At 32.9% G+C, this 12559-nt stretch overlaps 1 protein-coding gene across 2 annotated transcripts in view; it reads left to right on the forward strand.

Annotated features, from left to right (window-relative positions):
- The window catches only part of RFX3 (regulatory factor X3), a gene marked incomplete at its 3' end in the record, with an annotated part of 168629 nt that overhangs the window by 32112 nt on the left and 123958 nt on the right, over positions 1-12559 (forward strand). For both annotated transcript variants that reach the window (XM_084236135.1, XM_084236136.1), the window contains exon 2: positions 8565-8662. In XM_084236135.1, the coding sequence (XP_084092261.1) occupies positions 8565-8662 (98 nt within the window). The remainder of the gene's footprint in view (positions 1-8564; positions 8663-12559) is intronic.

Consider the following 12559-nt stretch of genomic DNA (forward strand, 5'->3'; position numbering starts at 1 on the left):
AGGTTTGTGATTTCTTTTTCCATAAACCATGCCTGTTGAGGAAATGAGTTTTTCTTTTCTTGCATTTTCCCTTTTAGCTTACCAGCAAAGTACCCTCACAAGTTTTTGACTTCTTTCCTCAATCCCTAAATTTCCCTACATTAAATGGCCTGAAAATATTGAATGAATTCTTTTCCTTCCCTCTTCTGATAAAGTAACTTTTCTCATTAATTCTCTTCTGCTATTGTGGATGTCTTCCTTCCCTGCTCCCCTTTTATTAATAGCTGACCCAATGAATATCCCTTTCCTCCTACTTCACTTTTGGTTGGTCACACAGCAGCCTCTAACATTGCTGTGCTAATACCCTATGTTTTTAATCTGCGAAGGGCTCTTATATATCTCTTGTAGGTCTATTAAAATCAGCTTACGGCAGTTTCTGACAGTTCGCAGTATTAAGATTTGAAATGTTTGATGCTGACTAAAGGTGTAAGGAATGTTCTTGTATGAGAAAAGCAGTGAAGATCTTGACATAATAAAAAATTTTTACAAAAAGACTTATATTCTTCTTAGCTGACTAATAAGCTTAACAGTTATAAATTATTTCATTTACTATTAAAAGGGATTTCTGTTTTGAAGTGTGATTCATTTTATTTTTCTTGAAGCACATCCAAAATAACATACTGTATAAATTTGTCCTCAGAATACACCAATTGATTCTGTTGAACTAGCACATTTTCCTGTGGTATGTAATTTGTTTTAGTATTCACTTCTTTCATAAATTATAAGAATTAAGTATACAAAATAAATATAATTTAATACTATATTTGAATAGTAATAGGAGATGCATTCATTTAAATACGTGTCAGTAAGAGTGTTAAATTTCTTAATTCATTTAGTGTTTGTGAGTATAAATACATTGTTGTATATTTTTCTATTTGGGGGAATACATTCCCCTGCAAATACACATTTTGGATAAATTTCTGGCATAGGATATTACTATGATTAGGCTTCTTAACTGCCAACATTTGGACATACCAGGTAACATTTAGAGGTTAGGTTGGTTTTCTTCACTGAGCAGTTAATGATGAATTATTGATTATTCCTGCTAATTCCACATTTGTCCATCTCTTTTCAATTCACATTTTGGCCACATATTGTTTATTAAAATTCAGAAGTGAAAAATTTGTTCACTCTCTTTGAAAACAATTCTATGAATTTATTTTGTGAAATAATTTCCTTATAGTTTATTTAAGTATCTACTTTTCGTCCCATAAAGACTTAGAAAAAGTAAAATATGGCAGTTTATAGGTTTCACAAAGGTTAATGGAAATACAGTTTATTGAAAATAGTAATGCCAACTAAATGCTACTTTCTTTATTTCTTTTAGCAGTGCTAATGGAGTAATTCCTGCCCTAAAATATGGCAAGTAAGAAAATAGACTAGAGTAGAGAAAAAGTCAGTGGATATTTAAACAGAAATTAACATTTTACGTAGGAACAGTATTAAATAATATTTGAAAAAAATTGGATCACAATATATTATTTTAGGAAGAAAAAATAGCATGCAACTTCATTTTTAAAGTTTACCTTCAGACCTTAGTGATACATGAAAGGGCATTTCAAGTGATCACATCAGTCACTTTGGAAATAATAAGCATTCATTGGTGTTTCCATTATTTAAAAAAAACTAAAATGCTTATCCATATATAGAAGATATTGTAAATCTTACAAATAATCACTGGGCAGTTCATTTGCTACTTGCAGGGCATATTTAATCTTTGGTTAATTATTAAATATTTGTATGTGTTTACATTGTGTTGGGTCTTTGGATATGTACTAGCAACATAAAAATATGTTACTGCTCTGTATGTCAGCATGGACCAGGGGTGGGACTGGACTGAAATTCTTACATTCTTATTTTCTATTATCCTCCAAATTCTGCAACTGGATTTGTATGTCCCTTTTAGATGGATTCTACAAAGAACTCCTCCTGGGTCTGATTGACTTTAGTTTGAGGTAGAAAGGAGTATTTCTGTGACTCTCCAGTCCACTTTTACTAATGATCTGGCCTCACTATCAAAAGAAGAAAACCTAATAACAAACCCTCGACTAAAAACCAAATAAATAAAAGACTTTCCAGGATCATCTCTTTGGTGAAATAAGGTAGATATAGCTGAGGTAGTTATTTTTTTCCTTCCCCCTTTTTTTTGGTTCTTTTTCATTACTCTTGGTTTTTATTTATTTATTTATTTTTATTTTTTCCACTACCATTATACCCTTGAAAGGTATACTTCCTCAAACTGTAAATGCTGTGTTCAGTTCTACTTATCTCCATTACTGAGTTGTTTCAAGGTTCTCTTTTGCCTGTTTCTAATGATTGGTAGAAAAAGTATGTATACAGGATTATAATGAAAATTGAAAGTGCTGCAATTCAATATTTTTACAAATTTGGTCTTCCATTAGTTTTATAGGTATTTTGGGCAAAGAATTGTACCCATTTGTGTGTGTGTTTTTTTTTTAAATTGTGCTGTAAATTCTTAATGTGATCAAGAAACATTTATATATTACTATCTTAGATGAATTAGCATTGATCTAGACTTAATTTCCAAGATCTTGACTTTTTCTGAGTTTCATTTCCACTTAATTATAGAATCTCACAATTTGAGGGATCATAACAAATACATATTGTGCATATTTATGTTGAAATCAAGTGGGATAGAAAGTTGAAATTTACATAAATGTAGAAGACAAGAGTCTTGTTTTTCAAAGTATTTATTTCACAAATTATTCAATATGTATTATAAATATCATATATGCCTATATAATGTTTTGTGTCTATATGTAATAGTTTTAGTTCTTTGTATCTTTATCATAGAGTAGGTATATTTTGATTTAAGGAAATTATTAACTTAAATAAATTGACTATCCCATTAAACTAATAGCTAGTGTCAGCACAAGGATGTGAAATCAGTTTTTATTTTCTTTTTAAAGATTTATTTATTTATTTATGCAAGCACTGGGTACAGTCAGAAGCGCGGGAGGGTGATAGAATTCACCAGGCCCAAAGCAGGGAACAGAACACACAGACTGACAAAATACAATACTGAGGGTACCAGCGGGCGCTGCAGGAGAGGTCTGTGCACCAAGTGGGACCCTCACCGGCAGCCGGGGATCTAACCGGCGTTGCAGAGGCTGCAGTGCTCAACCACTTTGCCACAAGGGGAGGCCCGAAATCAGTTCTTTTAATTATAAATTCACTGATACTGCCATCTCACTATTTTGGCTGCAACAGAGAAAACCAGTTGAAAACAAAAGCCACATGCCACCACCTATATTAATGACTACTAAGAAAGTGAAAGGAAAAGAGTCTCTTGTGGGAAAAAATAAAAAAATTTTTAGAGAAACTAAAATTTTAACCAAACCTTCAAGGAAATAGTGAATTTGTATTTGTTGATGATAGAATTTATATAAACAAAACAGCATGAACTATGAGTAGATAGCAAGAATGGGTAAAATTTCAATGGATGAATTTGAAAATTTTTATTAATACCTAGATGGTATTAATACAAAGATTTTGTATCCTAGTCTTAGTTATTTTTTCATCTAAAATGTAATAGAGAAGCATTTAAGAATTTAAACAGAGGGATTATTTTACATTTTTAAATGGCAAATCTGTCTCCTACCATTTAATTTGTATTATACTTGTATGTTTTATAAATGCTTTGTTGAACTGAGAAAGCTTTCTTCTCTCCTCACCTTTCTGAAAATCTGTCTTTTGTTTTATCATGAATGGATTTGAATGTTTCATGTTTTTACAGCATTTATATAGGTGGCTGTATTTATATTGTGTAGCTATGATAGATTACATTTATGCATGTTTAAATCTTGAACTGACATTGCATCCAGCATCTAAACTACACCTCAGTATGACATATTGCTTTATAAATTTATTGCTAGATTAGATTACCTATTAGAGATAGCAATATTTTAAAACAGTTTTGCATTTATGTTTATGAGGGAAATTATTACATAGTCTTGTCTTCTTATAATGTCTTTTCTGGTTTTAATCTCAAGATAAGGCCAGCCTCATTTAAAAAAACAAAACTGGGAGATGTTCCCTTACTTCTTATTTGTAAAAACCACTTGTGTTAGATCAGTGTTTTTTTGTCTAGAAAATGTTTGATAGAATTCACCAGTGAAGCCATCTGGACCTGGAATTTCTGCTGTGTGAATAAATTCAATTTTACGAATAAACTCAATTTCATTTAACTATAGCATTTGGAGGGCCAGTTTTAGAAGTTTGGGCCATTTGTGGACTTATACATTTAATCTAGATAGTTGAATTTATTAGCATTAAGTTGTCTTTATTATCCTTTAAAAAAAACCTTTACTGTGTGTATCAATTCACTTTATAACCTTGATATTCAGTTTATCTTTCCTTTTTCTCTTGATAAGTCTACCTTAGTGTTTATAATTGATTTTTTCTACTGTTTTTTAGATTTCTCTCAATGCTTTTTACTTTCTATTATTTCTTTTCTCCTCACTTTAGACTTAATTTGTTCATTTCCCCCTATTTGTGGCTCTAATTGTGCTTTTCAAATTGTACTCTTCAAAAATGCACATTATGTTTTCAGTGTCATTCAATTCAAAATATCTTCTGATTTCCCTCATGATTTCTTCAGTGAACCATAGATTACATTAAAGTATTTTTTTTCGTTATATAAATATTTAAGGATTTTCCAAATATCTTTTGTCTTTGATTTCAGATTATTTTTGGTTAGAAAACATGCCAATTTGTTTTAATCCTTTTAAATTTGTTAGGGCTTGTTTTATTCTGCAACATTTGAGCTTTCATACTGTGTGCTCATAGTGTTCATGTGTGTTGATGTGTGTTTATTTTAGTGTTATTACAAAGATCATATGAAAGTTATTTAGGTGAAGTTGGTTGATAATTTCACTATCTACTGATTTTTGGATTTTGGTCTGTCAATTATGGAGAGATGAATGTTGAAATCTCCAGTTTGTAACTGGATTTTTTAATTTTGTTTTTCAGTTCTTTCACTTTTCACTTCATGTGTTTTGAAGTACTGTTCTTAGATTCAAAGATATATAGGATTTATTATTTTTTCTTGATAATTTTCTTAGTGAAATATTCCTGCTTATCTTTTGTAATCTGTCTTTGAGAGCACTTTGACAGATATTATAACCATTCCATCTTATGATTGGTGTTTGTAAAACTTGACTTTACATCCTTTTATTTTTAACCTGTTTCTGTATATGTGAAAGTGTGTTCTTGTGGAGAGTATATAATTAGATCTCATATTTTTATCTATTCTGATGGTCAAGATTTAAAGCTTGTACATTATGTAATTATCAATATCATTCTATTTAATTTAGCATCTTATTATTTCTTTCTGTTGATCCTATTTACTCTTTTATTACCGCTATTACAACCTTCTATTGGTACATTTTGTTTTTTTCTAGTATTGCCTTTTACTGTCACCATTAGCTATTGCTGCTTTTTTATTTGGTGTTTTATCTACAATATTTGGTATAGATCTTAAAATTTATCACTGTCTGTGTTCAATTAATATTATTCTACTTAATATACAAGAATATTACAGAAGTGTATTTTCATTTCCCATCCTGTCTTTAGTATTATTTTTGTCATACATCCATTTCATGTTTACATGTGTGGTGAATCCATTATATACTGTTAACTATTTTTGCTTTTCAAACCAATTATCTTTTATAGAAGTTAGAGGGTGAGAAAACAAAGAAGAAATACTTTAATTTACCTACACATTATTTCTGGTGTTCTTCATGATTTGTGTGAATCCAACTTTCCATGACAGATTATTTTTCTCCATTATTTTCTCCATTATTCTTCATTGGAGGTCTGCTGGAGAAAAATTCTCTTAGTTAATGTTTGTCGAAAAAGGATTTCCCCTTCATTTTTGTGGGATATTTCATTGGTTATAGAATTTAGGTTGATATGTATTTCTCATTACTTTAAAGATGTAATTTGACTATCTTGTGCATGCATTATTTTTAACTGGGAAGTTTTTAGTCATTTTAGTACTTTGTATATCATGTGTCTTTTTGTATGTCTGCTTTTTAAAGTTTTTTCTGCTTACCACTGTTTTTGTCACGTTAATTATGATGCATTTGGTGTGATTTTCTTTATATATTTGTACATATTGAGCATTTAAGATGTTAATATTTTTAATAAATTTTTACCACTCGGGCCACCCCGGTAGCGCAGTGGTTGAGCGCTGGGTTGCGAAGCTGCCTGCAGCCTCTGCAGCACTGGTTCGATCCAAGGCCGCCAGGCGAGGGTCCCACATGGCGCGCAGACCTCTCCTGCTGCCCGCTGCTCCCCTCAGCAGTGTACTTCATCAGTCTGCCTGCTCTGCTCTCCATTCTGGCTCTGGTGAATTATCTCACCCTCCTGCGCTTCTGACTGTACTCAGTGCTTGTATATATAAATAAATAAATTAAAAATAAGTAAATAAATAAAAAATAAAAAAAATTTCTATCACTCTTCCTTAAATATATTTTCTTTCAGATACTTGAAAGTATGATTTTTCTGTAATTTAATCACCCCACTTTTCAAAAGTCCTTAAGATTTTTCCTTGTAACTTTTTCCTCTTATAAGCTGTATTTTTTATAATACTGTACAGTAATTCCTCTGATGTATATTTCTGTAGAAGAATTCACGAAGTTGTTAAATATCTGCCTGTTTATATATTGCCTTCCTAAATGTTTTTTATATATTATGTTACCATTAAAAAATAGGAGTCAAAGCTCTTTGAACAAACTGTTGATTCCAAATCTAGCACAAGAAATAATAAGAGATAAGGGCCTCCCTGGTGGTGCAGGCGATTGAGCGCAGTGCTGTGAAGCTGTCCACAGCTTCTGCAGCTATAGTTAGATCCCTGTGGGCCTCTGAGCAACCCACAAGGTGCAGCTGACTACTCCTATCTCACCTGCTGCTCCCCTCAGCAGTGTATTTGAGTCTGTCTGCCTGTTCTGTTCCCCGCTCTGTCTCTGGTGTCCTCTCACCCTCCCGCACATCTGGCCTGTATCCTGGTTCTTGTTTAAATAAATAAATCTTTAAAAAAAAAAAAGAAATATAAGAGATAAATCTGGAACATTGCATCACAACAGAGAGAAGGGGAGTTAAAGATTAATGCAGTCATGCAAAAGAGTCAAGAGACAGGTTCCAGTTGAAGGAAACACCACTAGTCAAAGATGAAGCATTTTTTGCATGTGAAAAAATTGGCATAATTTTAACACCTCAAATATATTCAAGAGCCAAAAATCAAAAAGAGATAAACCCAAGGAAACTAAAAACCACATTGTTCACCTTGAGAGGGAGATAGGGAATAAAATCATTTTTTTAAATACTGATGAAGTAAAGAGTCACACATTTATCCTACTCTTCCTGTATAAGCCTTATTTGAAAGTAACCAAATAATTCATGAGAAGACTCTCTTTGTAAAAGTCTACTAATGAATGAAGGAAATAGAAATAGAGTGTCACAAGTTTGCTGTCTTTATCAAAATAATCTCTCTCTAGAATTTTATCGTCACTGACTGCTAGTATCTCAGGTAAAGCATGTGTAGGAAGGAGGAAGTATTGTAATAAAAGGAACCAGCTGACACTGCGTAGTCCTGCTGTCCAGAAGTAACAGTGCAGAAAGAGAATAACCAGTTTTCACATGGCAACTGTCATTTTCCAATAGGAAATTCATAGCTTTTCAAAAATTTTTCTTGTTCAAGACCCTCAGTATACCTACCAAGTTAGGATGTAGGGGAGATAGAGAAACTTTCTTAATGACCTCTCAGAGTTGCTATCAGCCAAACCTAGGATTACAAAAATTCTATGAGATAAATGATCCCATTTCTTCAGAATATAACTAGGCGAGTACTAAAAGGACAAGGAAACTGTTTTAAGAGATTTAAAAAAAAAAGATGGGAGAGGAGCTGGCAAGCAAATGTAGTATGTCAACCTTATTTGGACTCTGATTTGAACAAACCAACTATTAGGAGACATCATAATAGGGAAATTTAAACAATGGCTGGATTTTTCAATGATATTAAAGAATTGTTAATGTCTTATATGTGATATTAGAAATGTGTTTGTGTTAAGAATAGTTCTTATTCCTTAGAAACAAATTGAAATGTTTACCAATAAAATGATAAAATCTGCAACTGCTTTTGAATAATCCCATGAGGAGATAAGTGGGGGACATCTATTGAAAATTATCTTTAATGGGGAGTACAGGTGTTTATTGTGCTATATTTCCTGTGTTTGAGTATTTGTAATTTTACTTATGAATTTTTAAATTTAAGAAATAAAAGCTTTTACAAACTATGTAAAGAAATTTTGCAATTCATCAAAATATTTGAGAAGCTTTCAAAAGTTTTCACCCTAAGCATTTAAAGTGTGTCTTGCGTGTGTGTTTGCATGAATGTTATGGAATTTATTCAACATAAATTCTACAGTTAGTTTGGATATAACATGTATTTTTTTCTTGAAATTGGCATGAATCAATTAGTTTTCATCATGTTTGTTTTTCAGGTACAGCAGGTACAGACTGTGCAGCAGGTACAACATGTCTATCCAGCTCAGGTGCAGTACGTGGAAGGAAGTGATACTGTCTATACCAATGGAGCAATGTAAGTTTATGTGTAGGAGGTTTTTTTTTTAATTCTCCAAGTTGATTAGAGAAAAATAACATACTTTCTGACATCTCTCTGTTTGAAAATTGTTTCCTTGTTTTCACAATTATATTTTACTAGAACAGTTATTGAAATTCAGCTAATATGTTGATCTTTGTCTTTGAATATGTGCTCGTCTTTGAATATGTGCTTTGTCTAAGAATATGTGCTCGTTTTTCTCATGATTACCCAGTAGAATATTTTAAACAATAAAAATTGTTATAATCTTTAATGGTTTTCCCTAGGTTGAAAAAACATGTATCTCTTGTTGATTATTTCTCATTTCTTACAATAATCACCTTTGAAACCTATATTTTATCTTTATAATAAGGTGAATTTGTGTGTGTTCATCTGTAAACTAATATAAAACTAGTATTTATATTATTTACTTTATTAAATTAGGTACTCATGTCAACTTGTAAGCTTCATGAGCTCAAAGAATTTTGTCTTTTTTATTCCCCCCCCCCAATACAATAAAACAGCTAAAGAGTGTGTGGCACACAGGAATAATTCAATTATTGTTACCTGTTATTATAACTAACGAAAAACTTTGGGATCCTGGTTTAATTATTGTATTATTATTATTATAATCATGCGAAGATACTTAACTATTCTGATCCTCTCACTATTCATTCCTGAGAAGTGGGAGACAAAGAATCTCTCTTATTGGTTTGTTGTAAGAATTTGAGAATATATTTAAAGCAGCTAAGGCAGGACTTGACATACAGTGGATGGCACCAAACTGAAAGCTCTTCATAGTGACCTTGCACTCTTTTCTCACTTGATTGTGGTTACTAAGCCTATCAACATCACCACCTGCCTTTAAACCTCCATTACCTATAAATTGCAGATATTTCCCTAAATACTGCTCTTTCATGTCTGTATATGTGGTTTGTTTTCTGTGCTAGAATAGCATTCTATGTTTTGTCTCCTTTCTTCTCCCCTCCTACCCCCAGTCTGATGTGATCTATGTAAACTCATACATTGTTCTGTCCAGACTCCCCTCTGCAGTTAACTTATCCTACCTCTATAGGGTTAAGGATAGGGCAAAAACAGCACCATATAACTTTCATCTCAGGCATGGTACTGTGAATCCATGTTTATATTTATCATACTAGGAAAAGCTCTTCCTGAGTGGAATCTGTTGTCATTTTGTTATTTACGTACATCTATTTAGGTGATTGGTACATAGTAAAGGGTCAATAAATTTCAGTTACTCTGGTGAACCTATAGTTATTTATGTATTTTAGACACACAATGAATATGCTTTACCTGTTTGTTGTATAGGGCTATGGCCTCCTAAACACTGCTTATAAAATCTCTGCCATAAATGCAACTACTGTTGCATTTACACTAAATTAAAAAAAAAAATGAGATGCCCATCATGTAAACCTTTATGTTATCAGGAAAAATGTTTTTCTAGACCCACGTGTTATATATTCTCACACCATGAGAATGGCACATATTAAAATGACCCTCAGCAACAAGTGCTGGAGAGGCTATGGAAAGATAATGACCCTACTACACTGTTGATGGGAATGTACACTGGAGCAGCTATTTTAGAAAACAGTTTGGATTTACCTTAAAAAACTAAAAAAGATAATACCATATGAACTAGCAGTCCCACTTTTGGGTATCTATAAAGAGAACATGAAACCATCAACTCAAAAAATCACAGTCTCTACAATGCTTATTATAACATTATTTTAATAGTTACACTGGAATGAATATATACATATATATATATATATAACATATATATGGAGAGAGAGAGAGAGAGATTGCTCCACTTGAAAATCTCCGACCTATATATAATTGTGTATATTTAGGTGTATTGTCTAGATATGTAGGTGTACATAACAGTATGCTACATATTTCTGGGACGCAGAGGCAGTTTACATCAGCTGGCTATATGCTAGAGAAAGATGACATTTTTAGAAATGGCGGGATGGGCTCCATTTGGTTTTAACTTAGAGCTGCTAAGCCAGATTCAGGCTAAGCTACCAGAAGACAATAGGAAATGTATCTATAGAACCATCAAACTGTGCTTCCCTTTAGTCTGTTGCTGTTATTGGTTTAGCTGTTCAAGGATATCAGAACCAAGATTTTCTGGCATGATCAGAAGATGTCTGCTTTACTTAAAACCATCACTTTCGGTGATATTTATGTTGGAGTTATGCAGTCACAAGCCAAGAAACACCTAACGCTACCAGAAACTGAAAAAGGTGAAAAAAGGATTTCCTCAATTGTTAGAGGTAGCAAACTATCAACACAGTAATTTGGACCATGGTCTGCAGAACTATGAGCAGATAATTTTCTGTTTTTGTAAGATACCTAGTTTGTGGGGGCCTCCCTGGTGGTGTAAGAAGTTAAGTCTCAACACTATCAAGCTGTCTGCAGCTATAGTAGCAGGAGTTTGATCCCCGGCCTGGAAACAACCCACATGGCGCAGCAGACCTCTCCTGTCTTGCCCACTGCTCCACTCAGCAGTGTATTTCAGTAGATCTGCCTGTTCTGCTCCCCACTCTGTCTCTGGAGAAACCTCTTACCCCCCACCCCTCTGGCCTACATCCCAGTTCTTGTATGCATAAATCAAATAAATCTTTGGGAAAAAACCCATCACATTTGCATTCTAGACAGCAAGAAGAGGAAAAGTAGAAGAGAATACAGTCTTTCCACAAACTCCCTGCTCCTTTTTGCTTTCATCTCATTGAATGGGCCAAAGTTCTTATATAATAATGATTAATTGCAAGGGAATCTGGGGATGTGATTTCATAGGTTTCATGCCTGTACAGTACACCTAACAAGGGAAAAGGAAATTGGAAATGGGTATTGAGAGAATTAACTCCGCAGTGTCTATTATAAAGTCATTTATCATTGGTCGAAAGTAACTGAAATTGCTAATGTGTGGCTTTGTGAAACTTAATACAACCCGCTTCACTTTTTTAAACTATAAAATAGATAGGTTATCCAAAGTATAGTGTATATTCTGGTTATATTTTTTCATTTTTCTCTCTTTTTAATGAATCTGAACTCTGTATTATCTTGTACATTTTTAAACTATCCTAACACTGACCTTTCAGGTATTCTATATAATAGGTGAATGTAAGATCAATAAATTCATTCACTCATGAGTCAGAAAAATATCATCTCTAAAATGGACTCTAAGCAATTGTATGACCTGTTTAAATGCCAAAATGGTACTTAAGTATTTAAATGGCATCAAAGTAAATATTCAGTACCAAACATGTATTTGCTATTGCTCAGTACTGTTCTTGGTTAGATTGTGACTAATGAGGTCTAGGCTTTTTTTCACTTGCCACAAAGTTCAATTAGGTTTGGTCTCCTTGTGTATTCCCATGGCATAGATATGTACCCTTGGTTCAGAGAGAAGATGGCATCTTAAAAAACCTTTCATTACTAATAAGTGTAATTTTTTTTAAAGATTTTTCTTTATCATACAAGAACTGGGGTGTAGACCAGAAATGTTGGGGGGGTGAGAGGATTCACCAGAGACAGAGTGGGGAGCAGAACAATCTGCTCTCCTGAGGGGAAATATACTGCTGAGAGGAGCAGTGAGCAAGTTAGAAGAAGTCTGCTGTACCATTTTACTTATCGCCCTGGCTGAGGATCGAACTCATGCTGCAGTGGCTGGTGATAGCCACCAGGGAGGCCCTGATAAGTGTAATTTTTTACTCAAGATTCTATGATATCATTTTTTTTATATTTATTAAAGAAACATGGTATTACAATGAATGATACACAAAATTTCACTTGTTAGTAGACTGAATATTTTTTTCAAATGTAACAAATTTTATCTCTATAATTTTGTAGTGCTGACTATGTAAAGCTTTC

This window comes from Talpa europaea (assembly GCF_964194135.1).
Source record: "Talpa europaea genome assembly, chromosome: 7".
In the NCBI taxonomy this organism is placed as follows: domain Eukaryota; kingdom Metazoa; phylum Chordata; class Mammalia; order Eulipotyphla; family Talpidae; genus Talpa; species Talpa europaea.